Source organism: Tursiops truncatus, chromosome 14, assembly GCF_011762595.2.
Source record: "Tursiops truncatus isolate mTurTru1 chromosome 14, mTurTru1.mat.Y, whole genome shotgun sequence".
Classification (NCBI taxonomy): Eukaryota; Metazoa; Chordata; class Mammalia; order Artiodactyla; family Delphinidae; genus Tursiops; species Tursiops truncatus.
This window is the reverse complement of record NC_047047.1, coordinates 10,919,949-10,943,652: the sequence shown is the minus strand read 5'-3', so window position 1 is coordinate 10,943,652 and position 23,704 is coordinate 10,919,949. Positions and strand designations below refer to the sequence as shown.

The 23,704-nt window shown below is 37.7% G+C and overlaps 1 protein-coding gene across 14 annotated transcripts in view; it reads left to right on the top strand.

Moving 5' to 3' along the window:
* Window positions 1-23,704, top strand: part of ANAPC1 (anaphase promoting complex subunit 1) — a 155,106-nt gene that overhangs the window by 5,192 nt on the left and 126,210 nt on the right. For 11 of the 14 annotated variants that reach the window (XR_012325605.1, XR_004521806.2, XR_012325604.1 and 8 more), the window contains 13 exons: window positions 782-833; window positions 1,406-1,506; window positions 2,087-2,169; window positions 3,270-3,343; window positions 5,080-5,225; window positions 5,443-5,663; window positions 6,379-6,588; window positions 9,023-9,118; window positions 17,372-17,462; window positions 17,562-17,627; window positions 21,019-21,153; window positions 22,489-22,629; window positions 23,197-23,257. Coding sequence is in view for 11 of the 14 variants with exons in the window: in XM_073791128.1 (XP_073647229.1) it covers window positions 782-833; window positions 1,406-1,506; window positions 2,087-2,169; window positions 3,270-3,343; window positions 5,080-5,225; window positions 5,443-5,663; window positions 6,379-6,588; window positions 9,023-9,118; window positions 17,372-17,462; window positions 17,562-17,627; window positions 21,019-21,153; window positions 22,489-22,629; window positions 23,197-23,257 (1,477 nt within the window). In the remaining 3 variants the exon portion in view is untranslated. The remainder of the gene's footprint in view (window positions 1-781; window positions 834-1,405; window positions 1,507-2,086; window positions 2,170-3,269; window positions 3,344-5,079; window positions 5,226-5,442; window positions 5,664-6,378; window positions 6,589-9,022; window positions 9,119-17,371; window positions 17,463-17,561; window positions 17,628-21,018; window positions 21,154-22,488; window positions 22,630-23,196; window positions 23,258-23,704) is intronic. The other 3 variants (XM_033838559.2, XM_033838560.2, XM_033838558.2) reach the window with 2 other exon arrangements.

Genomic DNA, 23,704 nt, shown 5'->3' with positions numbered 1-23,704 from the left:
TGCTTTTTTTTTTTTCCATGAACTATTTCCTGATGAGTGTTGTACTCTTCTAACAATTTATTAGGAAGGGTCAACTGAATTATTCCCAAATTTGAGAGCATGTGTGAAAGCATTTCCATCCAGGAGTGTCAAAGCCAGTGCTCTTTTTGCTGATAATTTCCCCCTCATGTAACATTGTGAATGTATTTAATACCACTGAAAAATGGTTAAGATGGTAAATTTTATGTTATGTATATTTTACCACAATTAAAAAGACACATAAAAATGCCATTAAAAATTTCAATAAGTGATTGTCAGTTGAAGTTTAACGGCTTTTCCTAGTTTGTATATATATTTTTAAGATGGGCCCTTAAGAAAGGGAAATGTTTTTCTAAACATTCTTTCTGGCGAGTCAGAGAATGACAAGATTAGGTAAGTCTGGAGATTATAAAATAGCTTGGCAATTTTCAACTCTTCTGATAATCTTTAGCTTTGTATAGGATATAGGGTTTACTACAGGTTGAACCACTATTTGAATTCACTTTTGCTGCAAAGCTATCTAGTACGTTTCTTGATTTTGTTTTCCCTTTTCTTTTTATTTGCAAGCATAGTTTATCTTTCCTTAAGATAGTTATCATTAATTAGTCTAATTTTATCTTATTTTTCTTTGTTCCCATGGTATATGTGTTGAGCTGATGAGGAGGGACCGTTATGTAGGTGACACTATTATTTAGATACCATTAGTTAATAGGTTATTATTTAGATGTCATTTTCCTAGGTAAGCATTTTGTTTTGATTTTAGGCGTTGTGGTGTGACTTCATTATATCACAGGATAAGTCTGAAAAGGACTACAGTAAGTTCCTTTTTGAAATTTTATTTGATCTTAATGATGATTCCAAATGTTTATCTCATTTTTTTTCATTCAAAATAAGTAAGCCACTAATAATGGTGGGTTAGCGCAAGCATTTTTATATTGTGCATTAAAGAATTTGTGTTGTTGGGAATTGCAATTCATTTATTTTTAAAACATTTATTTATTTATTTATTTATGGCTGTGTTGGGTCTCCATTGTTGCATGCGGGCTTTCTCTAGTTGCGGTGAGCAGGGGCTATTCTTTGTTGCAGTGTGCGGGCTTCTCATTGCGGTGGCTTCTGTTGTTGCAGAGCACGGGCTCTAGACGCTTGGGCTTGTAGTTGTGGCTCTCGAGCTCTAGAGCGTAGGCTCAGTAGTTGTGCTGCACAGGCTTAGTTGCTCCGCAGCATGTGAGATCTTCCTGGACTAGGGCTGGAACCCGTGTCCCCTGCATTGGCAGGCAGATTCTTAACCACTGTGCCACCAGGGAAGTCCCGGGAATTGCAATTTATGATTATTGGGATTTTTGTTTTGAAAACAATGCATATATCTTGTTGTACTCTCTCTTTTCAGGTAGTGATGAAGTAGAAAAATGCATATGTATATTGCAAAGCTCATGTATTAACATGCATAGCATAGAAGGAAAGGATTACATAGCTTCTTTACCTTTTCAGGTAAACTTGAGTGTTTCAGTGTTTTTGTGTTTTACTGGAGAATATTCTTGAATTAATTGGTTTCAGAAGTATTGCTACTCTCATGTCTTGTAATCAAAAATGTTATTTTTACTGAAATAAACTTGTAGTGGCTTACCATTTCCATCCTTTGTCTTAAAAATAAATTATTTAGTGAAGTGAATTATGAAGTCTTTTCTGAGAGGTTTTTTTTCAGTTTAAGTGACATAGAAGAAATCATTTTGGTTTTATTCAAGCACTTGAGCAATATTAGTCTTTCTCCTGTTTCTCATTATCTTTTTCATGCCCTAATGCTATTGTTACACTTTAATCACACTGTCATTTTGGTACTGATATTAGCTACTGGCAGGAATTTCAGGTCGAACTTCTCTTCCTTAGATTTGATTTTGTCTTAGATTTACTTGTTAGAATTACTTAAAAAAATTATAGTTAATGATTGTTACTTTGCAAAACTCTTATTAAATTGGAAGGAAATCTAATGTTCTGTAATGTTTCGTAAAAACATGTTATAAAGAATAGTTTCTTTTACTTCTGTTTTTTTCCTCACCCTTTTACCCAATAGGTTGCAAATGTTTGGCCCACGAAGTATGGCTTGTTGTTTGAACGAAGCAGCTCTTCACATGAGGTTCCTCCAGGCCCACCCAGGTATGCAGGTCAGAATATGATTCCTTGGGCTTTTTTTGGTTGGTTCTAAGGTAAAATTGTTTACCCAAAAGTTTGGGATGATGATAATTTCCATGCTGTCAGCACAGATAGATGCCTTTTTCTCTCATCTCAGCATTGTACCCTTATGAGTTCTACTTCTCACTTGGCTCTTAATTATCTACAGCTTTTTTCCCCAAGTAGTAAAATTGAGCAAACACTTGGCTTAAAGATAACAAAACTCAATTCTTAGCTCTGCCATTTTTTCCATCATGTTACTTTGGGCAAATCATTAGCTTTGGCTTTAGTTTCCTTATCTGTTACAGGAAGAATACTGTCATTTATTTCTTAGGATTTATGCAGTAATTTAACAAGCTAATGTATATAATCTCTTGACATAGCGCTTCTTATGTCTTAGGTGCGTAATAAATTATAGTGTGTTTACTTTGTCTCCCTAATCAGCTGTGAGCTCGTTGACGGGCAGGAACATACAGTACCTGTCACAGTGTGGTACAAGTAGTAGACAATGAGTTTTAAGAAAACTGCTTATAGATTTTAATCTCTCTCTGTGTTTAGATAGAAGGTCTGTTTTTTCCTTTTTTCAGTCACTCCTTAAGAAAATGCAGCCATTTCATTTACTTGAAGTGTTTCTTCTTTTTATTTTTAAATACTCTCTTTTGTCAATAGGTCTAGAAGACAAAATTTCTTTCCTAGTTGTTAGAGACACTGCCACTAAGAGAGGTTTTAAAAAAAAAATGACTGCCTTATGCCCATTACTCTGTTTGTTCTGAAAGGTGTTGACTGCTGCTCAGATACTACCTGGGCTACACTGAGTTCCGTGTGTGTGTGTGTGTGTGTGTGTGTGTGTGTGTGTGTGCGCGCGCGCAAATTTACCCTGCATAAGAGGAAAGATTTCTAGGAATAAAATAGAAGATACTGTGAAAAACAGTAGGTCAAAAGTTTTTAGAGGGTTGCTTTTTGAGATGGTAGGTTTCTAGTTGTTAGTGTAATCTGCAGAAGACATTTCTTTGCAAGGAAAGTACAAAATTTGTGCACAAATGGAGTCATCTTACGTTGGTGATTATTTATTTGTTCTTTACTAGAGAACCTTTACCCACTATGTTCAGCATGCTGCATCCACTAGATGAAATCACACCTCTTGTTTGTAAATCTGGAAGTAAGTGTATATTTATAAATTCTTTTACGTAGGCTCTCTTTTAAGTTTGGGGCTGGGGAGGAAATAAAGGAGCTTATGAAAATTAGATTTCTTTTATAAAAATAATATAATTTAAGCATTTAAAAATAACTCTTATTATGAAAATAATTCATATTAATTAATTCATTGAATACCCTGGTATTAATTGTTTTAACAGCTATTCTTTTAGTAAAAATAGAGCCTATACATCAACCAGAAATACTGATATATTTTCTAACTTACCTGTAGATGACTCTGGACTTTGTTCCTTAGTAATTAGTAAGTAAATGAACAATACTTAGATAAACTAAAATCGTTTCCTTTTTTTGGAATAAAGAAATGTAGGGCCTTAGACCTTTACTTTGGAAATTTTTAATATTTTATTTTCCCTGCTCATAATAACATAATTTGCTGGGACTCAGACTTTTAATAGTTCCTAGAGGTATTTCTAGATGCTTGTTTTAAAATTTTAAATGTGACCAAACATAGGCTATTATGAATAATGAGGACTTGAAGGCTAAAAAAAAATATTTATATTCTTTGACCAATTTTACTTTAAGGACTTTATCCCAAGTATATATTCTGAAATACCACTGAGGTTTTTATCTTCTATATCAGGGCTTGGCAAACTACAGCCTGGGGGCTAAATCCAGTTTATTTTTCTAAGGCTTAAGAGCCAAGAGTGGTTTTTACCCTTTTAAAAGGTTGTAGAAAACAAAAAAAATTATGCTACAGAGTCAGTATGTCTGCAAAGCCTAAACTATTTACTCTTTGGCCTTTTACAGAAAAAGTTTATTGATAATTCTATATTATACTGCTAACAACTACAAACAACCTAAAAAAACATGTCAGAGTGTGTGATTGAATGGTATGCAGCCATTATTGATCATGTTTTTGAATAATATTTAATGACCTCAGGAATTGCTTATTCATAATGTTAAGTAAGGTACAAAACTAACTGCAATATCATCCTAATTTTGTAAGAACATAAAAAATATGTCTGTATAGGAAAAAAAAAAACTCAGACGAGTGCTCCCAAAATATATTAGTAGAGGTTGTTTTGAGTGGAATTATGAATGATTTTTATTTCTTTCTTTATAAAGTACTCCTTTTATAAAATAATTCTTTTTAAATTTTTCAGTATTTTAACTGAGATGGCAACATTTAGGAGACAGTCAAATAAGGATGTAGAAACCAGTTTATGGTACTGTAGATGTAAAAGCTGGACTCACTAGGAAAAAACTTATTTTGCATGTGTATCCAGTAAAGCAGAAACAGTAGTGTACTGTTCAGCACTGTTTGAATAGTTATAGTAGAGAACAGATTTCTTAGAGAAGAAAAGAACCTGTAAGGAAGTCAAACTTGGTCGAATGGTTGAGTGTAATTTAAGAATAAGTCAGTTATTAAAGGAGTCATGGACCTTTTACCTGTGGCTGATGAATTTAATGGTTTAGTCAGCACAAACCTTCAACATTTAGTTGCATGTGTGTGAAATCAAAACTCGTAAGATTCTCATCTTTAATATATTTTAAAGGAATTGATGCCCAAATAAATTTATTAAAAATTGAGGGTTAATTATGTAATATATTAATAGATTTTTGTGCCTTAATTGCCTTGATTTCTCTTTATCTTTAGGAATTGCAAGAAGTCACTTCATAAACAACAGTCTTGTAAAAGTCCATTGTTCTATACCTGATCATTTCTGTTCTGTCTTTAAGGTCTTTTTGGTTCATCACGGGTACACTATGTTGTAGATCATGCAATGAAAATTGTTTTTCTCAACACTGATCCCTCCGTTGTAATGACCTATGACACCGTTCAAGGTTTGCATTCTGTGTGGGCTCTCCGGAGAGTCAAAACAGAGGTAAGGGTGAAGGCAGATCACTTCTTAATAGAAAAGGATAGTTAATACTAAAAACTTTGCAGGTTTTTAGAAGAATCACTTGTGAAATAGGTTGAGTGCTTTAGATAAAAAGATATTATATCTTTAATAACTGGCAACTACCCTGCATTCTCACAAGGAAATTGCCCTTTTAATCTAATTATTTTCTGCTCCTTCCCCCTTTTCATTTTGACTTAAGGAAGAGAATGTTGTTTTAAAGTTCTCTGAACAGGGGGGCACCCCACAGAATGTGGCCACCAGCAGCTCGCTCACAGCACACCTCAGAAGCCTCTCCAGGGGAGACTCCCCCGTGGCTTCCCCCTTCCAGAACTACTCCTCCATCCACAGCCAGAGTCGCTCAGCCTCCTCGCCCAGCCTACACTCCCGCTCACCTTCCATTTCCAACATGGCAGCTCTCAGGTGGGAATTAAGTGTGGAAGCATTTCCTTGCTTTAAACAAGACATCCCAAGAAAAAGATACCTTCTTTTAAAACTTTCTCTTGTGATTTGAAGGATTTAAAATTTCTGTTGACAGATCCTGAGTATCTTTTAGAGAAAACAGCATTATTCCAGTTGTGCTATTTTTACTAAGACTTCCAGGCCTACTGTGTTACTTTTTCACTGAGTCATATTTAGAGACTGCCAGTGCTTGTTGTAAGAGTGCCTCATTTTTACCACTAAGTGGCAGCAGTTTGGTGAATATTAATTACAGAAATTTTTTGGTACTGTTTTCTTTTGTCTTAATTTGCATTAGCTTTTCTTTTGTTTTTGTTAATATCTGTCTGGTACAATAGGGACATAGTTTTGTTGGTGTGTATATGTTTGAATGTATAGGAACATAGTTTAAACTTTTTTGAATAATATTGGTATAAATAATTGATTTTCTGAGGCAGAAAATGAACTGATCTTCAGTTAAAGAAAAAGAATTCTAACAGGAATTCTAAATCCTTAGAATATAATAAAGCATGTTGACAAACCGTTTAAGTAGCTACTCCTTTTTAAAAAAATTGTATTTCTGACTGGGTTTATGTTATGAATACTCTCCATACATAGAATTTGGAAAGCTTTATTAGAAAGTGTGTTATATCAGCCTGTGTTATTAATTGTGGTGCACTCTTTTCTCTTTATTTTGCAGTCGTGCTCATTCTCCAGCCTTAGGAGTGCACTCTTTTTCAGGGGTGCAAAGGTTCAACCTTTCAAGCCATAATCAATCTCCAAAGAGACACAGTATTTCTCATTCTCCAAATAGTAATTCTAACGGCTCCTTTCTTGCACCAGAAACAGAGCCAATTGTTCCTGAACTTTGTATGGACCATTTATGGACAGAAACGATTACTAATATAAGGTTTGGAGTATATATTTTTATATTCAAAGAAATATGATACTAAAAGTTTTAGAAAATACTTGGCATTTTGTGTAAAGCTTCCTTTGGGTATAAGCAGTTATTAATATTTCTGAAATACATAGAGATATATATTAAAGGCTACCTCAGTTTCAGTAGAGGATGTTAGTGATATTAAGGTGATCATAAAAATATTCTTTTGTCATTTGCTATTTCTTCCTTAGTAATCTCTCAGATTTGAGGTGTTTGATGTTTTAGGGAGAGACAACTAATTTCTGTAGATTAGGAAACTTGGGAATTTATAACATTTTTCTTAAGTTTTGTCTTTATGTTAGTTGAGTATCAGCTGTTTTTCTGGGAAACACAACTCAGACCTCTGTTCCATGTGACCTTCCTCCTTTTATGTTCTCTTTAATCAGTCATTCAGTCAATGCCAGTGTGTGTACTAGTGGCTGTGGTTTATCAGCAAATAAGTTGCTGTCCCTGTCCTCAGAAAGAGACAGCTGGAGGATGGTGGCACTGCTCATCTGCTGGTAGGGCTTTGGAAAGATGACTAGGTATTTCCTGGGTGGGTAAGCGAGGCAGTACACAGTAGTTAGAGGGGATCAGAAGAAAAGTGCAGAAGTGTGAATGTGTGGTTTGTTCAGGGAATTAAAAATACTCTCCATTTGTTTGTGCAGGAGGAGGGGAAAGGGCTGCGAAAGAGGAGGTGGAGACAGATGGCCTTTTGGGCTGTTCTGTTTGATGAGAGCTGTAAGAAGGTGCTTTATATGTGGGTCATAAACTCAGGGGTCAGAGCAGTCACTTATCAGTGGTGATTGAGGCAAGACAGGTGGATTGGAGTTTATGGAGTGTGTAGAGGTTGGGTTCGAGGAGGGCCTGTGGATGAGCTTGCAGTTGCAGGGGTTCTGGTAACCCTCTGGAATCAAAGATAGTAATCATGGGGATGTGTGGTGTATAGGCCTTTTCTTTAGCAGAGGGTTTAACATTCATTAGATTCTCAGAGTCTGTGGCCTCCGAATAGTTAAAACCAGGCTGTGTAGAATCAGAGAGGGCTAGTGACTAAAGTCTTGGAAACTTAAGATTTGGGAGGGGTGAAAAGAGATAAAGCTGCTGCAGAGAGACAGAGCAAGAGAGGTCAGGTGGGGGAAGCAGCAGGACATGTCATAGAACACAAGAAAAGTGGCTTTTGAGAAGAAGATGCCAATGTTGCCAGGTGCTGGTGAAGTGTGGCACTCTTAGGTGAGCTCAGAGAGGCAGTACCTGGATGGCAAGGTCACTGGTGACCTTGGCCAGAGCACCTGGGGGTAGGGGTCTAGGGTGGAGTGGAATGGGGTGGAAAAAGTAAATGGGGACCGAGGAGGTGAACATAGGTATACAGACTGTCCAGGGAGTTTGCCTTTGAATGGGAATGAGGATACAAAACTAGCTGAGGGAATCTCAGGGTCAAGGGAGAGTTTTGTTTTTCCTGAACTATGTTAGAGAAAATTAGTCTTCATTTTTGCCCTTAAATACCTAAGTGTGTTTCTCTAAAAAGTAAGGACATTTTCTTACCTAACCATGCTACCATTTTTACACCCAGCCAAATTAACAGTAAGTCCTTTATATAATCTAATATTTAGTCCATCTCTGTATTTAAAGACTCATTTTAATATGAGAGAGTAGGCTACGAAAAGACTATATACCCAGAGCAGGGAAAGCACTGAAAATACAGCTGGCTGTACGGCCTTAAGCTCTCCACATCCGAGTAGAAAGACAAGCGCATGTTCTTAGGCTGGCAGGTCAGGGATAGGCAGTTGGAGGAAAGGAAAGATGTGAGTACAGTGTTGAAGTATGTTCTATTTTTATATATATAAAATAAAAATTTCTTATAAAATAAAAATTCCTTATATATAGAATAAAAATTCCCTGTATTTAAAAATCATTTGTCTTTAAATACCTTATTGCTAAGTTGGATATATTGCAGATCCTTATTGTACAGAGTTACAAAGAAATTTTTGAGAATAGAGAATTTTTGAGTATGGGTTAAAAAAAAGGGATGAAGTGGAGCCTAATCTGAGAGAGAGGATAGATTGGAGAGGTCATGTTATAAAATGTCTGACCCCTTAGACCCTGTAAGAGGTTTAAGATCTCTTCAAGTTTGCATTACTTTAGCAGTAGGCAGCTTGCATAATGTGGAATTAAAAAGTCTGTTGGTAATGATTACATTTATTGTAATTTTTCCCCAAAAAAGCTGTGTAGTGGACTCAGAGTCAAAGAGCTGAAAGGAATCTTAGAGATCATGAAGTTCAATTCTTAGAACTGCTTTTGTGTTTTCAAGGTTATTGCTTGGCCCAAGTAGTATTTCCTGTAGAATATTTTCAAAGACTTTTAATAATTACTATGGTAGATTTTTAAGTGAGTGCCAACAGTTTCTTTATTAATATATCTATTACAGGGAGAAAAATTCACAGGCCTCAAAAGTCTTTATTACATCTGATCTATGTGGGCAGAAGTTCTTGTGCTTTTTAGTAGAGTCCCAGCTCCAGTTACGGTAAGTGCGTTTATGTATCTCATTCATTTGGTATAAATAAACTTAGGACTGTTTTTTCTTTTTCTTTTTCTCTCTCTCTCTCTCTCTTTTTTTTGACTTAAGTAGCTTTATTGAAATAATTTACATACCATAAAATTAACATGTTTTAAGTGTACAGTTTAATGATTTTTAGTAAGTTTACAGTTATGCAGTATCACCACAATCCAGTTTTAAAAATTTCTATCACTTTAAAAAGATCTCTTGTGCTTGACTTGCATTCAGTCTCTGTTCCCATTCCCAACCTCAGGCAACCAGTATATAGGCTTTCTGCCTCTGCAGATTTGCCTTTTCTGGATATTTTATGTAAATAGAATCGTACAATATATAATTTTTTGTGTGTCCACCTTCTTCCACTTAGCATGTTTCTTAGGGCCTACCATGTATAACATGTATAAATATTTTATTCCTCTTGCTTTGTAGTATTGTATAAATATACCACATTTTGTCTATCTAGTCATTAGTTGATGGGCATTTGGTTTGTTTACACTTTTTTGACCATTGTGAATTATGGCACTATGAACATTGGAGCCAAAGCCTTTGTGTGGACATACATGATTTCATGTAGATAGATAGGTAGATAACTAGGAGTGGATCAAATGATAAATTCATTGTAAACTTTTAAAGAAATTGCTAAATTTGTCTTCCAAATAAGCTGTACCATTTTACATTCCCACCAGTAATGTTTGAGTGTTCCAGTTTCTTCATCCTTGACAAGATTTCTTTTTTAAATTTTTGAATATTATTTATTTTTTTATACAGCAGGTTATTATTAGTCATCAATTTTTTACACATCAGTGTATACATGTCAATCCCAATCACCCAATTCATCACATGACCATCCCCAACCCCCTGCGGCTTTCCCTCTTGGTGTCCATACATTTGTTCTCTGCATCTGTGTCTCAACTTCTGCCCTGCAAACTGGTACATCTGTATCATTTTTCTAGGTTCCACATACATGTGTTAATATACGATATTTGTTTTTCTCTTTCTGACTTACTTCACTCTGTATGACAGTCTCTAGATCCATCCGCGTCTCAACAAATGACCCAATTTCGTTACTTTTTATGGCTGAGTAATATTCCATTGTATATATGTACCACAACTTCTTTATTCATTCGTCTGTTGATGGGCATTAGGTCGCTTCCATGACCTGGCTACTGTAAATAGTGCTGCAGTGAACATTGGGGTGCATGTGTCTTTTTGAATTATGGTTTTCTCTGGGTATATGCCCAGTAGTGGGATTGCTGGATCATATGGTAATTCTATTTTTAGTTTTTTAAGGAACCTCTGTACTGTTCTCCATAGTGGCTGTATCAATTTACATTCCCACCAACAGTGCAAGAGGGTTCCCTTTTCTCCACACCCTCTCCAGCATTTGTTGTGTGTAGATTTTCTGATGATGCCCATTCTAACTGGTGTGAGGTGATACCTCATTGTAGTTTTGATTTGCATTTCTCTAATAATTAGTGATGTTGAGCAGCTTTTCATGTGCCTCTTGGCCATCTGTATGTCTTCTTTGGAGAAATGCCTATTTAGGTCTTCTGCCCATTTTTGGATTGGGTTGTTTGTTTCTTTAATATTGAGCTGCATGAGCTGTTTATATATTTTGAAGATTAATCCTTTGTTGATTCGTTTGCAAATATTTTCTCCCATTCTGAGGGTTGTCTTTTCATCTTATTTATGGTTTCCTTTGCTGTGCAAAAGCTTTGAAGTTTCATTAGGTCCCATTTGTTTACTTTTGTTTTTACTTCTATTTCTCTAGGAGGTGGATCAAAAAAGATCTTGCTGTGATTTATGTCAAAGAGTGTTCTTCCTATGTTTTCCTCTAAGAGTTTTATAGTGTCTGGTCTTACATTTAGGTCTCGAATACATTTTGAGTTTATTTTTGTGTATGGTGTTAGGGAGTGTTCTAATTTCATTCTTTTACATGTAGCTGTCCAGTTTTCCCAGCAACACTTATTGAAGAGACTGTCTTTTCTCCATTGTATATCCTTGCCTCCTTCGTCATAGATTAGTTGACCATATAGGTTTGTGGGTTTATCTCTGGGCTTTCTATCTTGTTCCATTGATCTATGTTTCTCTTTTTGTGCCAGTACCATATTGTCTTGATTACTGTAGCTTTGTAGTATAGTCTGAAGTCAGGGAGTCTGATTTCTCCCGCTCTGTTTTTTTCCCTCAAGACTGCTTTGGCTATTCAGGGTTTTTTGTGTCTCCATACAAATTCTAAGATTTTTTTGTTCTAGTTCTGTAAAAAATGCTATTGGTAATATGATAGGGATTGCATTGAACCTGTAGATTGCTTTGGGTAGTATAATCATTTTCACAATATTGATCCTTCCAATCCAAGAACATGGTATATTTCTCCATCTGTTGGTATCATCTTTAATTTCTTTCATCAGTGTCTTATAGTTTTCTGCATACAGGTCTTTTGTCTCCCTAGGTAGGTTTATTCCTAGGTATTTTATTGTTTTTGTTGCAGTGGTAAATGGGAGGGTTTCCTTACTTTCTCTTTCAGATATTTCATCGTAAGTGTATAGGAATGCAAGAGATTTCTGTGCATTAATTTTGTATCCTGCTACTTTACCAAATTCATTGATTAACTCTAGCAGTTTTCTGGTAGCATCTTTAGGATTCTCTATGTATAGTATCATGTCATCTGCAAGCAGTGACAGTTTTACTTCTTTTCCGATTTGGATTCCTTTTATTTATTTTTCTTCTCTGATTGCTGTTGCTAAAACTTCCAAAACTGTGTTGAATAATAGTGGTGAGAGTGGGCAACATTGTCTTGTTCTTGATCTTAGAGGAAATGTTTTCAGTTTTTCAGCATTGAGAATGATGTTTGCTGTGGGTTTGTCATATATGGCCTTTATTATGTTGAGGTAGGTCCCCTCTATGCCCACTTTCTGGAGAGTTTTTATATAAATCGGTGTTGAATTTTGTCAAAAGCTTTTTCTGCATCTATTGAGATGATCATATGGTTTTTATGCTTCAATTTGTTAATATGGTGTATCACATTGATTGATTTGCGTATATTGAAGAATCCTTGCATCCCTGGGATAAATCCCACTTGATCATGGTGTATGATCCTTTTAATGTGTTGTTGGATTCTGTTTGCTAGTATTTTGTTGAGGATTTTTGCATCTATATTCATCAGTGATATTGGTCTGTAATTTTCTTTTTTTGTAGTATCTTTGTCTGGTTTTGGTATCAGTGTGATGCTGGACTCATAGAATGAGTTTGGGAGTGTTCCTTCCTCTGCAATTTTTTAGAAGAGTTTGAGAAGGATCATGTTAGCTCTTCTGTAAGTGTTTGATAGAATCACCTGTGAAGCCATCTGGTCCTGGGCTTTTGTTTGTTGGAAGATTTTTAATCACAGTTTTAATTTCATTACTTGTGATTGGTCTGTTCATATGTTCCGTTTCTTCCTGTTTCAGTCTTGGAAGCTTATATCTTTCTAAGGATTTGTTCATTTCTTCCAGGTTGTCCATTTTATTGGCATAGAGTTGCTTGTAGTAGTCTCTTATGATGCTTTGTGTTTTTGCAGTGTCTGTTGTAACTTCTCCTTTTTCATTTCTAATTTTATTGATTTGAGTCTTTCCCCTCTTTTTCTTGATGAGTCTGGCTAATGGTTTATCAATTTTGTTTATCTTCTCAAAGAACCAGCTTTTAGTTTTATTGATCTTTGCTATTGTTTTCTTTGTTTCTATTTCATTTATTTCTGCTCTGACCTTTATGATTTCTTTCCTTCTGCTAACCTTGGGTTTTGTTTGTTCTTCTTTCTCTAGTTCCTTTAGGCGTAAGGTGAGTTTGTTTATTTGAGATTTCTCTTGTTTTCTTGAGGTTTGTATAGCTATAAACTTCCTTCTTAGAACTGCTGTTGCTGCATCCCATAGGTTTTGGATCGTCGTGTTTTCATTGTCATTTGTCTCTAGTTATTTTTTGATTTCCTCTTTGATTTCTTCAGTGATCTCTTGGTTATTTAGTAACGTATTGTTTATCCTCCATGTGTTTGTGTTTTTTACGTTTTTTTCCCTGTAATTGATTTCTAATCTCATAGCGTTGTGGTCAGAAAAGATGCTTGATATGATTTCAATTTTCTTAAATTTACTGAGGCTTGATTTGTGACCCAAGATGTGATGTATCCTGGAGAATGTTCCGTGCACACTTGAGAAGAAAGTGTAATCTGCTGTTTTGGGATGGAATGTCCTATAAATATCAATTAAATCTATCTGGTCTGTTGTGTCATTTAAAGCTTCTGTTTACTTATTTATTTTCATTTTGGATGATTTGTCCATTGGTGTAAGTGAGGTGTTAAAGTCCCCCACTATTATTGTGTTACTGTCGGTTTCCTCTTTTATAGCTGTTAGCAGATGCCTTATGTATTGAGGTGCTCCTGTGTTGGGTGCATATATATTTATAATTGTTATATCTTCTTTTTGGATTGATCCCTTGATCATTATGTAGTGTCCTTCCTTGTTTCTTGTAACATTCTTTATTTTATAGTCTGTTTTATCTGATATGAGTATTGCTACTCCAGCTTTCTTTTGATTTCCATTTGCATGGAATATCTTTTTCCTTCCCCTCACTTTCAGTCTGTATGTGTCCCTAGGTCTGAAGTGGGTCTCTTGTATACAGCATATATGTGGGTCTTGTTTTTGTATCCATTTAGCAAGCCTGTATCTTTTGGTTGGAGCATTTAATCCATTCATGTTTAAGGTAATTATCGATATATATGCTCCTATGACCATTTTCTTAATTGTTTGGGGTTTGTTTTTGTAGGTCCTTTTCTTCTCTTGTGTTTCCCCCTTAGAGAAGTTCCTTTAGCATTTGTTGTAGAGCTGGTTTGGTGGTGCTGAATTCTCTTAGCTTTCGCTTGTCTGTAAAACTTTTGATTTCTCCATAGAATCTGAATGAGATCCTTGCTGGGTAGAGTAGTCTTGGTTGTAGGTTCTTCCATTTCTTCTCTTTCAATATACCATGCCACTCCCTTCCGGCTTGTAGAGTTTGTGCTGAGAAATCAGGTGTTAACCTTATGGGAGTTCCCTTGTATGTTATTTGTCGTTTTTCCCTTGCTGCTTTCAGTAATTTTTCTTTATCTTTAATTTTTGCCAATTTGATTACTGTGTGTGTCGGTGTGTTTCTCCTTGGGTTTATCCTCTATGGGACTCGCTGCCCTTCCTGGACTTGGGTGGCTACTTCCTTCCCCATGTTAGGGAAGTTTTCGACTATAATCTCTTCAAATATTTTCTCTTGTCCTTTCTCTCTCTCTTCTCCTTCTGGGACCCCTATAATGTGAATGTTGTTGCGTATAATGTTGTCCCAGAGGTCTCTTAGGCTGTCTTCATTTCTGTTTTTTTTTTTTTGGTGGTACGCGGGCCTCTCACTGTTGTGGCCTCTCCCGTTGCGGAGCACAGGCTCTGGACACGCAGGCTCAGCAGCCATGGCTCATGGGCCCAGCCGCTCTGCGGCATGTGGGATCTTCCCAGACCGGGGCACGAACCCGTGTCCCCTGCATCGGCAGGCGGACTCTCAACCACTGCGCCACCAGGGAAGCCCTGTCTTCATTTCTTTTCATTCTTTTTTCTTTAGTCTGTTCTGCAGCCGTGAATTCCACCATTCCGTCTTCCAGGTCACTTATCCGTTCTTCTGCCTCAGTTATTCTGCTATTGATTCCTTCTAGTGTAGTTTTATTTCAGTTATTGTATTGTTCATCTCTGTTTGTTTGTTCTTTAATTCTTCTAGGTCTTTGTTAAACATTTCTTGCATCTTCTCGATCTTTGCCTCCATTCTTTTTCCGAGGTCCTGGATCATTTTCACTATCATTATTCTGAATTCTTTTTCTGGAAGGTTGCCTATCTCCAGTTCATTTAGTTGTTTTTCTGGGGTTTTATCTTGTTCCTTCATCCAGTACATAGCCCTCTGCCTATTCATCTTGTCTGTCTTTCTTTGAATGTGGTTTTTGTTCCACAGGCTGCAGGATTGTAGTTCTTCTTGCTTCTGCTGTCTGCCCTCTGGTTGATGAGGCTATCTAAGAGGCTTGTGTAAGTTTCCTGATGGGAGGGACTGGTGGTGGGTGGAGCTGACTGTTGCTCTGGTGGGCAGAGCTCTGTAAAACTTTAATCCACTTGACTGCTGATGGGTGGGGCTGGGTTCCCTCCCTGTTGGTTGTTTGGCCTGAGGCAACCCAGCACTGGAGCCTATCTGGGATCTTTGGTGGGCCTAATGGTAGACCCTGGAAGGGCTTATGCCAATGAGTACTTCCCAGAACTTCTGCCGCCAGTGTCCTTGTCCCCACGGTGAGCCCCAGCCACCCCCTGCATCTGCAGGAGACCCTCCAACACTAGCAGGTAGGTCTGGTTCAGTCTCCCCTGGGGTCACTGCTCCTTCCCCGGGTCCCGATGCACACACTACTTTGTGTGCGCCCTCCAGGAGTGGAGTCTCTGTTTCTCTCAGTCCTGTCGAAGTCCTGCAATCAAATCCCACTAGGCTTCAAAGTTTGATTCTCTAGGAATTCCTCGTCCCGTTGCCAGACCCCCAGGTTGGGAAGCCTGATGTGGGGCTGCGAACCTTCACTCCAGTGGGTGGACTTCTGTGGTATAAGCGTTCTCCAGTTTGTGAGTCACCCACCCAGCAGTTATGGGCTTTGATTTTTACTGATTGCGCCCCTCCTACCATCTCATTGTGGCTTCTCCTTTGTCTTTGGATGTGGGGTATCTTTTTTGGTGAGTTCCAGTGTCTTCCTGTCGATGATTGTCCAGCTGCTATATGTGATTCTGGTGTTCTCACAAGAGGGAGTGAGAGCACTCCCTTCTACTTCTACTCCACCATCTTGGTTCCTTTTGACAAGATTTGATATTGTCATTTTCTTTGATTATAGCCTTTCTGGTGGGTGTGAAGTGTTTTTATTTTTATTTAATTAAATGGTACAGTTACTTTTTTAAAAAAATTTAATTAATTAACTTTTGGCTGTGTTGGGTCTTTGTTTCTGTGCGAGGGCTTTCTCTAGTTGTGGCAAACAGGGGCCACTCTTCATCGCGGTGCGCGGACCTCTCACCATTGTGGCCTGTCTTGTTGCGGAGCACAGGCTCCAGACTCGCAGGCTCAGCAGTTGTGGCTCACGGGCCCAGTTGCTCCACGGCATGTGGGATCCTCCCAGACCAGGGCTCGAACCCGTGTCTCCTGCATTAGCAGGCAGATTCTCAACCACTGCGCCACCAGGGAAGCCCTGAAGTGTGTTTTAAAAATTTTATTTATATTTTTTGGCTGCATTGGGTGTTCGTTGCTGTGTGTGGGCTTTCTCTAGTTGTGGCAAGTGGGGGGACTACTCTTCTTGCGGTGCACGGGCTTATCATTGTGGTGGCTTGGCTCTCTTGTTGCAGGGCACAGGCTCTAGGCAGTTGGGCTTCAGTAGTTGTGGCACGCGGGCTCTAGAGTGCAGACTTAGCTGTTGTGGCGCACGGGCTTAGTTGCTTCGGGGCATGTGGGATCTTCCTGGACCAGGGCTCAAACCCATGTCCTCTGCACTGGCAGGCGGGTTCTTAACCACTGTCCCACCAGGGAAGCCCCTGAAGTGGTTTTAATTTGCATTTCCCTAATGACTTATGATGTTGAGCATCTTCTCATGCGCTTATTAGCCATTCATTTATCTTCTTAGGTAAAATGTGTATTTATATATTTACCAATTTATTGACCTTTAATTTTGAAATTATTATAGATCACAGGATGTTGTAAAGTAGTAGAGGTCCTGTGGAGCCTGCACTTTTTCCCCCAGAGGTAACATCTTACATATCTATAGTGCATTGTTAAAACAAGGAAATTGACATCAGTACAATCACGGGCCTCATTCAAACTTCTTCAGTTTTACATGTACTCATGTGTGTGTGTATCTGATTCCATGAAATTTTATCACGTGTAGATTTGTGAAAACACCCCAATCAAGATTCAGAACTTCTTTATCACCTCACAGATCTTCCTCATGCTACCCACTTGAGAGTCACATATACCACACCCATCTACCGCAGTCCCCAATCCCTGGCAGCCACTAATCTGTTCTCCATCTCTATAATTTTGTCATTTGAAAATGTTTTATAAATGGAATCATACAGTAAGTAACTTTTTGAAATTGGCTTTTTACAGTTAGTATAATACCCTTGAGATCAGTAGAGGCTGTTGCATATATCAATAGTGTATTTCTCTTTTAATTTGAATATTTAGATGTGTAAAGTTTCAAGAGAGTAATGATAAAACCCAGCTCATCTTTGGCTCCGTCACCAACATACAGGCAAAGGATGCAGCTCCAGTGGAGGTAAATGCAGGCACATTTCTTGAGAAGTTGAAAGTCGTTGTGCTTTATAATTTGTACAGATTGGAAAATAAAATTTTTGCCTTTTTTTTTTTTTTTTAGAAGATAGACACTATGCTGGTCCTGGAAAGCAGTGGAAACCTGGTGCTGTACACAGGAGTGGTTCGGGTAAGTAATAAATAGCATTTCATGCTTTTAGTAGGACTAATTCCTTAATAATTATTTTTTAATGTTAGTTTAGTTTGATATTTAAAATTTTTTACCTCCTGTCTATAGAATTTGGCAGAAGATTCTTGTAAGAGTTGACAATGAAGTCTTCAATTTAGGTTGGGCCGTATTTGGAGGTCTAGGACTACTGTCATTAGATGGGTTGGCAGTATGAAAACAGGGCAGTTGGGGAAACTTTAATGAATATAGATAATTTTAAAAAAAGAAAAAAGTTAATTAAAGTTTTATAAAGAATATAGTTTTGAAATTGATGTATGGGTAGCTTTCTTAAGTCTCAAAGTTTTATTAAAGTTTCATTGTATTAAATGTATAATATATATGTTGTCTGTGTCTTTTTAAACAGTTGTGAACTTTACATATGGAATAATGTAAATTTTACAAATTTAAATTATGAAATTTAAATACCGTTTGAAGGATAATGAAGCAAACATTCATATAACCACTACCCAGGTTAAGAAATAGGATGTTGCCATATATTTACAGTCTCTTGGATTTTCTTTCCTCATTGTATCCTCATCCCCCAGAGATCCTTACTTGGAATAAATCAGTCCCTTGTTTTTATTACTAGTTTTTGCAGTTATGTATGTATCACTGACGAGTAAATTGTTTAGTTTTCCTTGTTTTTGGATTTTCATATAAAGAAAACATACCACATACTCTTCTCTGACTTATTTTGCTCAACATTATATTATTTTTAGATTTATTTGTGTTAACGTGTAGCTGTTGACTCATGCACTGTTACCTAGTTTTCTGTTGTATGATTATACCAGAACTTTACCAGCCACTAGGGTTGTTTTGCTGTTTCCTCTAATAAACAATGCTTAAAAAGTTTTTAAAAAATATATATCTCCTAGCCTTTAGAATATATGCATGTTCAACTTAGCCGCATGGTGCCACATTGTTTTCCAAAGTGTAGGTTGCATCAAGGTTGCAAGGTTGTGCTCCTTGCCTCCAACAGTGTATGAGAGCTCTCGAAGTTTCTTTACATTCTTGCTAACCCAAAGTACTGTTAGCTTTTTGTTTTTGTTTTTCCCAGATGGGTGCCTCATTACAGCCAGGTGATAATGGAAGTCCAGGCTCCCTCCTGGCCTTTGCTCACAGGGCCGAGGGGTGGGGTGCAGTATTTTCCTATCGTGTTTGTCTGGAGTAGGTTGGTCATTGTCTAAAAGTTTTCTAGCTATTCCTTTACTGATTGGGTCTTTTTTCCTGTCTGCTCCTGTAATGAGACTGTGGTCTGCCTCAATTTCCACGTTACCTAGAGGCCAGTTTGAGAACCGAATGGTGTTATACATCAGTGTTTAGTTCTCAGATCTTTTACTGTGTCATTGTTGGTCAGTTTCACACATGGGTCACTCATTGTTGGTCAGTTTCACAAAAACTTTATATATACTAGTTCTTCTGTCATTTTTGTTTTTTAATCCTAAAAAACACACCACGATTTCATACATGTATTTAGAAAGTCCTTTTCTCTATTTCCTCCCTCTCCATTCCTCCCCTCACTCCCTAGTTGGGACAGTGAGGGGTTGCTGCTTTGTTATTGCAGGGTAGGGATGGAATAGAGTGTTCCACCCACAGTCTCTGGAACAGGGAGGGGAGAGGTAGGCTGCTTTTTATTATAGAGGGAGGATGAAAGCCAGGCTCTTCCCCCTTGACAGTTGCTGCACACGGTGGGGCGGTGGAGAGGGGCTGCCTTGTGGCAACGAGAGCAGGGCTTTGTCTGCAGTGCCTGCAGCTGCAGTGCCTGATGAGGGGAGGCGATGCCACCTTGTTACTGCATGGCTGGGCTGTAAGATAGGCCTCGCCTCTGTGCTGGGGCAGGGCGCCACCTAGTCCTTGCAGGTGGGATGACAGGACCCTGCCCGTAGTCTCCAAGCACAGCTCCTGATGGGGCGGGCACTGAGGGCTGTGGCTTCTTCCGTGTGTTTGCCTGAAGTGGGGCAGGTGGGGCGAAAGTGTTTCTGCCCTGCTTAGTCTCTCTTCCTGACCAAGTTTTGGCCAAAAGAGCAAGGTTTTCATGGGCTCTCTTTTGGTGTGTGCTTGTGGACATTTCTGAGTTGTGGGCCTCTCGAGAGCCCAAGGCCTGGTTACGTAGGGAGTTGGAGAAACAAAAACAAAAGCTAGGGAATTCATAGTTCATTCCTGGTTCTCAGGCCCCTAGCCAGTCAGTCTTCTTTCCTCACCTTTTAGAGTCTTCTGCTAGTTGCATCATACATTTCGTGCAGATTTTGTTGTGGTGGTAATTCGTGGGAGGAATAGCAGGGAATGTGCTTATTGCATATTTTTATGAACTGGAGGGGGGGTGGTCTCTGATGGCTTTTTAAAAACTTTATATATACTAGTTCTCCTGTCATTTTTGTTTTTTAATCCTAAGGATTTTATTTGGGCAACTTCTGTAATTCTGTTAGCTTTCGGGTAGTATGTTGACATAAATATATATATTGTCAAAATTCCACTTTAGTTCTGAGTATCTCCTTTTAGTCTTATCAAGAGTTTTCAGCCTGTGTGGGTGTGAATTTCTGTTGTGTTTTTCTTGAGAACCCTGTGGGTAGCTAAAAGGAAGGAGTGGGTAGCTAAAAGGAAGGAGTGGGTAGCTAAAAGGAAGGAGTGGGTAGCATGGGTTGCTGGCTCATTCTTTTAAGGTCAATGAAGAGTTAATGTAAATTTTTTTTGAGGAAGAAGTATTTGAAAGTTTAGGACAGAAGACAGATTGTGAGCTAGAGAGCACGGTTTGAATTAGGTTGGATTTAATTTCTTGAGTATCGCTTCAGCCTAAATTTTTTGGCTCCCAAGAAGTAATTGGTGTCTTTCTCTCTGCCAGGAAAATACTTAACAAGACTGATGCTTGTAGTCTCTGAAAGCTTAGTGTCTCTGCTGCCTTTACCACCAGTGAGGTAGAAAAATGCATAGTATACTTGAATTTTGTATAGTGTCTTGACTATATTAACATTCCCCGTTTCCTGCCCCCAGAGAAGTCCTTAGTTATGAAAAGAAGGAATCAGATTAAGAATTTATGCCAAGGTACTCATAGTTGGTTGGTAGAATTTGATACATTATTAAAATTTTAATTCTCTTTTTTAGTTGTGTTTGGTGATCATAGACTTTGAAATATTTAAAGAAATATATGCTTACATGCCTAATGTTTCATTTAAGAACATGATACAGTAGGAAATTCCCTGGTGGTCCAGTAGTTAGGACTCTGAGCCTCCACTGCAGGGTTCAATCCCTGGTTGGGGAACTAAGATCCTATCAGCTGTGTGGTGTGGCCAAAACAACAACAACAACAACAAAAAGTTAAAGCTAATTTTTTTCCACATTTTTTTACTGCTTAAAGGTGGGAAAGGTTTTTATTCCTGGGCTGCCAGCTCCCTCCCTGACAATGTCGAACACGATGCCTCGGCCCAGCACCCCACTTGACAGCGTTAGTACTCCTAACCCTCTGAGTAAGCTGCTTGGATCCCTGGATGAGGTAAGACAGGGAGTGGGTGTTGTCAAAAATTAATAGTGTTTTAAAGAAGTTTGGTCAAATATTAGTTCTTTCCATGGTTAACTTTTTTCTGTTTTAATGATGACAGAATTGGAAGTTTGGCTAATGCTTGTAGAATGTGTATATTTTCAAACACAAATGATTCAGTAAACATACATTGACTTCCCTTCTGATGTGTAAGGTACTTTTTGAAGGTGCTGCAGTGAGGAAAGTGATGCATTCTTTTTCATCTTGGGATCTTAATTGGGTGGAACAGATGTACTGTCTGTTTTAAGAGATTATAATTTAAGATAGGTAGACTATTAAGACTTAAGAGGAACAGAAAGTACCATAGGAGATTCACTGATAGGAAGATACATTCTGATGGGATGATGTGGTGGAATCAAAGGCTCCTCTTCTAGAGACCTTGGTCTACCTTGGTTTGGACCTGGAGGGTAAGTAGGATGTCTGTAGATGGAAGGGGCCTTTGGGGTATGCGGAATTGCATGGGTGTGGGCGTGGAGGCAGGACAGTGCAGAACATTTTAACACATAGTTGTATCTCCATCTCCCAGCATACAAGTGAAGACTCAAGAAGTCTGTGGAATGAATGAACGCTTATAAAAGTACACGTAGTCCCTTGGGTGAGGTAGGGCAGGGGGTAGGATAATAATAACCTGTTTTCTAGTGTTATCTGTGTACTAGGCACTGTTCTGAGTGTTATATATGTATTAACTCATTTAATCCCTTAAAACAGCTTTATTAGGAAAATATTAATCCTTGTTTTACAAATGGGCACATAGAGAGGTACAAGGAGGTTACTGGTCTAACGACATACAGCTAATAAATGGTAGAGCTAGGATTTACACTGTCTTCCTAACATGCTCTTGAAAAAGAAAGGATGAAAAGGTTTTTATTCCGAATGCAGTCTCCAGGGCATTATAGGTTTCTGAGCATGGAGTTAAGAATGTTAGGATTTGTGTTTTAGATAGGTTTATCTTGGGATTGCAGATAGACCAATTAGATCCCAAGTGCTGTAAGACTCTGGGGCCACCTCCTTCCGATTCCTTTCTTTCTCTCCTGATCTTGGTCCCTCAAGTCCAGGTAGTCTCCACAGCTTTGTAGTGCTGTGCATCAGATGTGCTATTTTTATCGACTTTTTCTAGTTGCTTTGGTGAGGACCTTGGTCTGCTACAAGGTACTTAGTCATGATTAGAGCAGAATGGTTTTAAATCATTATGTACAATTGCTAGACCATATGCAAAAAAGATATATAGTTTCTTTAACCTTAATTTCTCAAAACATGCTTCACATGTGTTGTATTTATGACTTTTTACAGGCTGTTCTATTGTCCCCAGTTCCAGAACTAAGGGATTCTTCAAAGCTTCATGATTCTCTCTATAATGAGGATTGTACTTTCCAACAGCTTGGAACTTACATTCATTCTATAAGAGACCCTGTCCATAACAGGGTAACGCTAGTAAGTATGCATATTTATTTTTAAAAGGTTAGGCAACTTTCCAAGAATTGTGGCTGTTATTTAAAGTTTGTCAGAACGCAGAATTTTGTGATAAATGGAAACGTGTCTTGTGATTTTTAAAATCTCTTGTAATGCGTCATTTTTTTGCCCTATTTTACTTTAAAGTAGTTCTGGCCAACTTTTCTGAAGTTCATGTATTCTTAAAAAATTTATTGAAAACAAAGCTGTTGAATCAGTTGAATTTTATATGGGCACGGTTTTTGTCTTTCTATTAAAAGTGAGCCTCTTACTTCTGGTGATGGTGACTCAAGTGTCTATATGAAAATTAGACACTTTGTTAAAGACAAGAATTTTTGTAAATGTTTTACAAATAAGTACATTTATTGTTTCTAAAACTTCGAAGTATTCAATTCTGTTTGAAAAATATTGCTTGTTTTTCATTTATTTTATTGCATTTTTGTTTGACAGACAGTCTTGTGAAGCATCAGCTATTTTTAAGACATTCAGAGACTTAGAGTGCACAGATTCTATTTACTCGCTCTTATTTGTTTCCATTCTTTTCCCTAGGAACTGAGTAATGGCTCCATGGTTAGGATCACTATTCCTGAAATTGCCACCTCTGAATTAGGTATGATTAAGAATCAAACCTCACTTTTGTGTGTTCTTAGTTTGATTTAAAAGATTTGGAGTAATTGCTGATTTACATGAATAATTGGGGTTTAAAAAATTTTTGCTGTTTTTGAAGCCATGAGATGGAGTTTTTTACTGTGCTGAGAAGCTATAAAAAAGAGCTGCGGGGCACTTTGCGCTGCCCGCTCCATGTGTGCTCTAAGGCTGGGGGAACCCGTGAAGTGTGTGCTAGTTCTGCTTCTGTGAGATTTCTTATGAAAAAGAAGCCATGCAGTGAGATTACAGTGTATGGACACGCCTCTTGCAAGAAAATCTCAAAAACAAGGAAGCCCAAGCAACTAAAATAGTTTTTGGCATATTGATGGTTTTTAATCCAAAAATATATCTCTCAATTGTTAGATACATTGAAAATTAACATAATTGCCTTTAACTGAATAAAACTTAA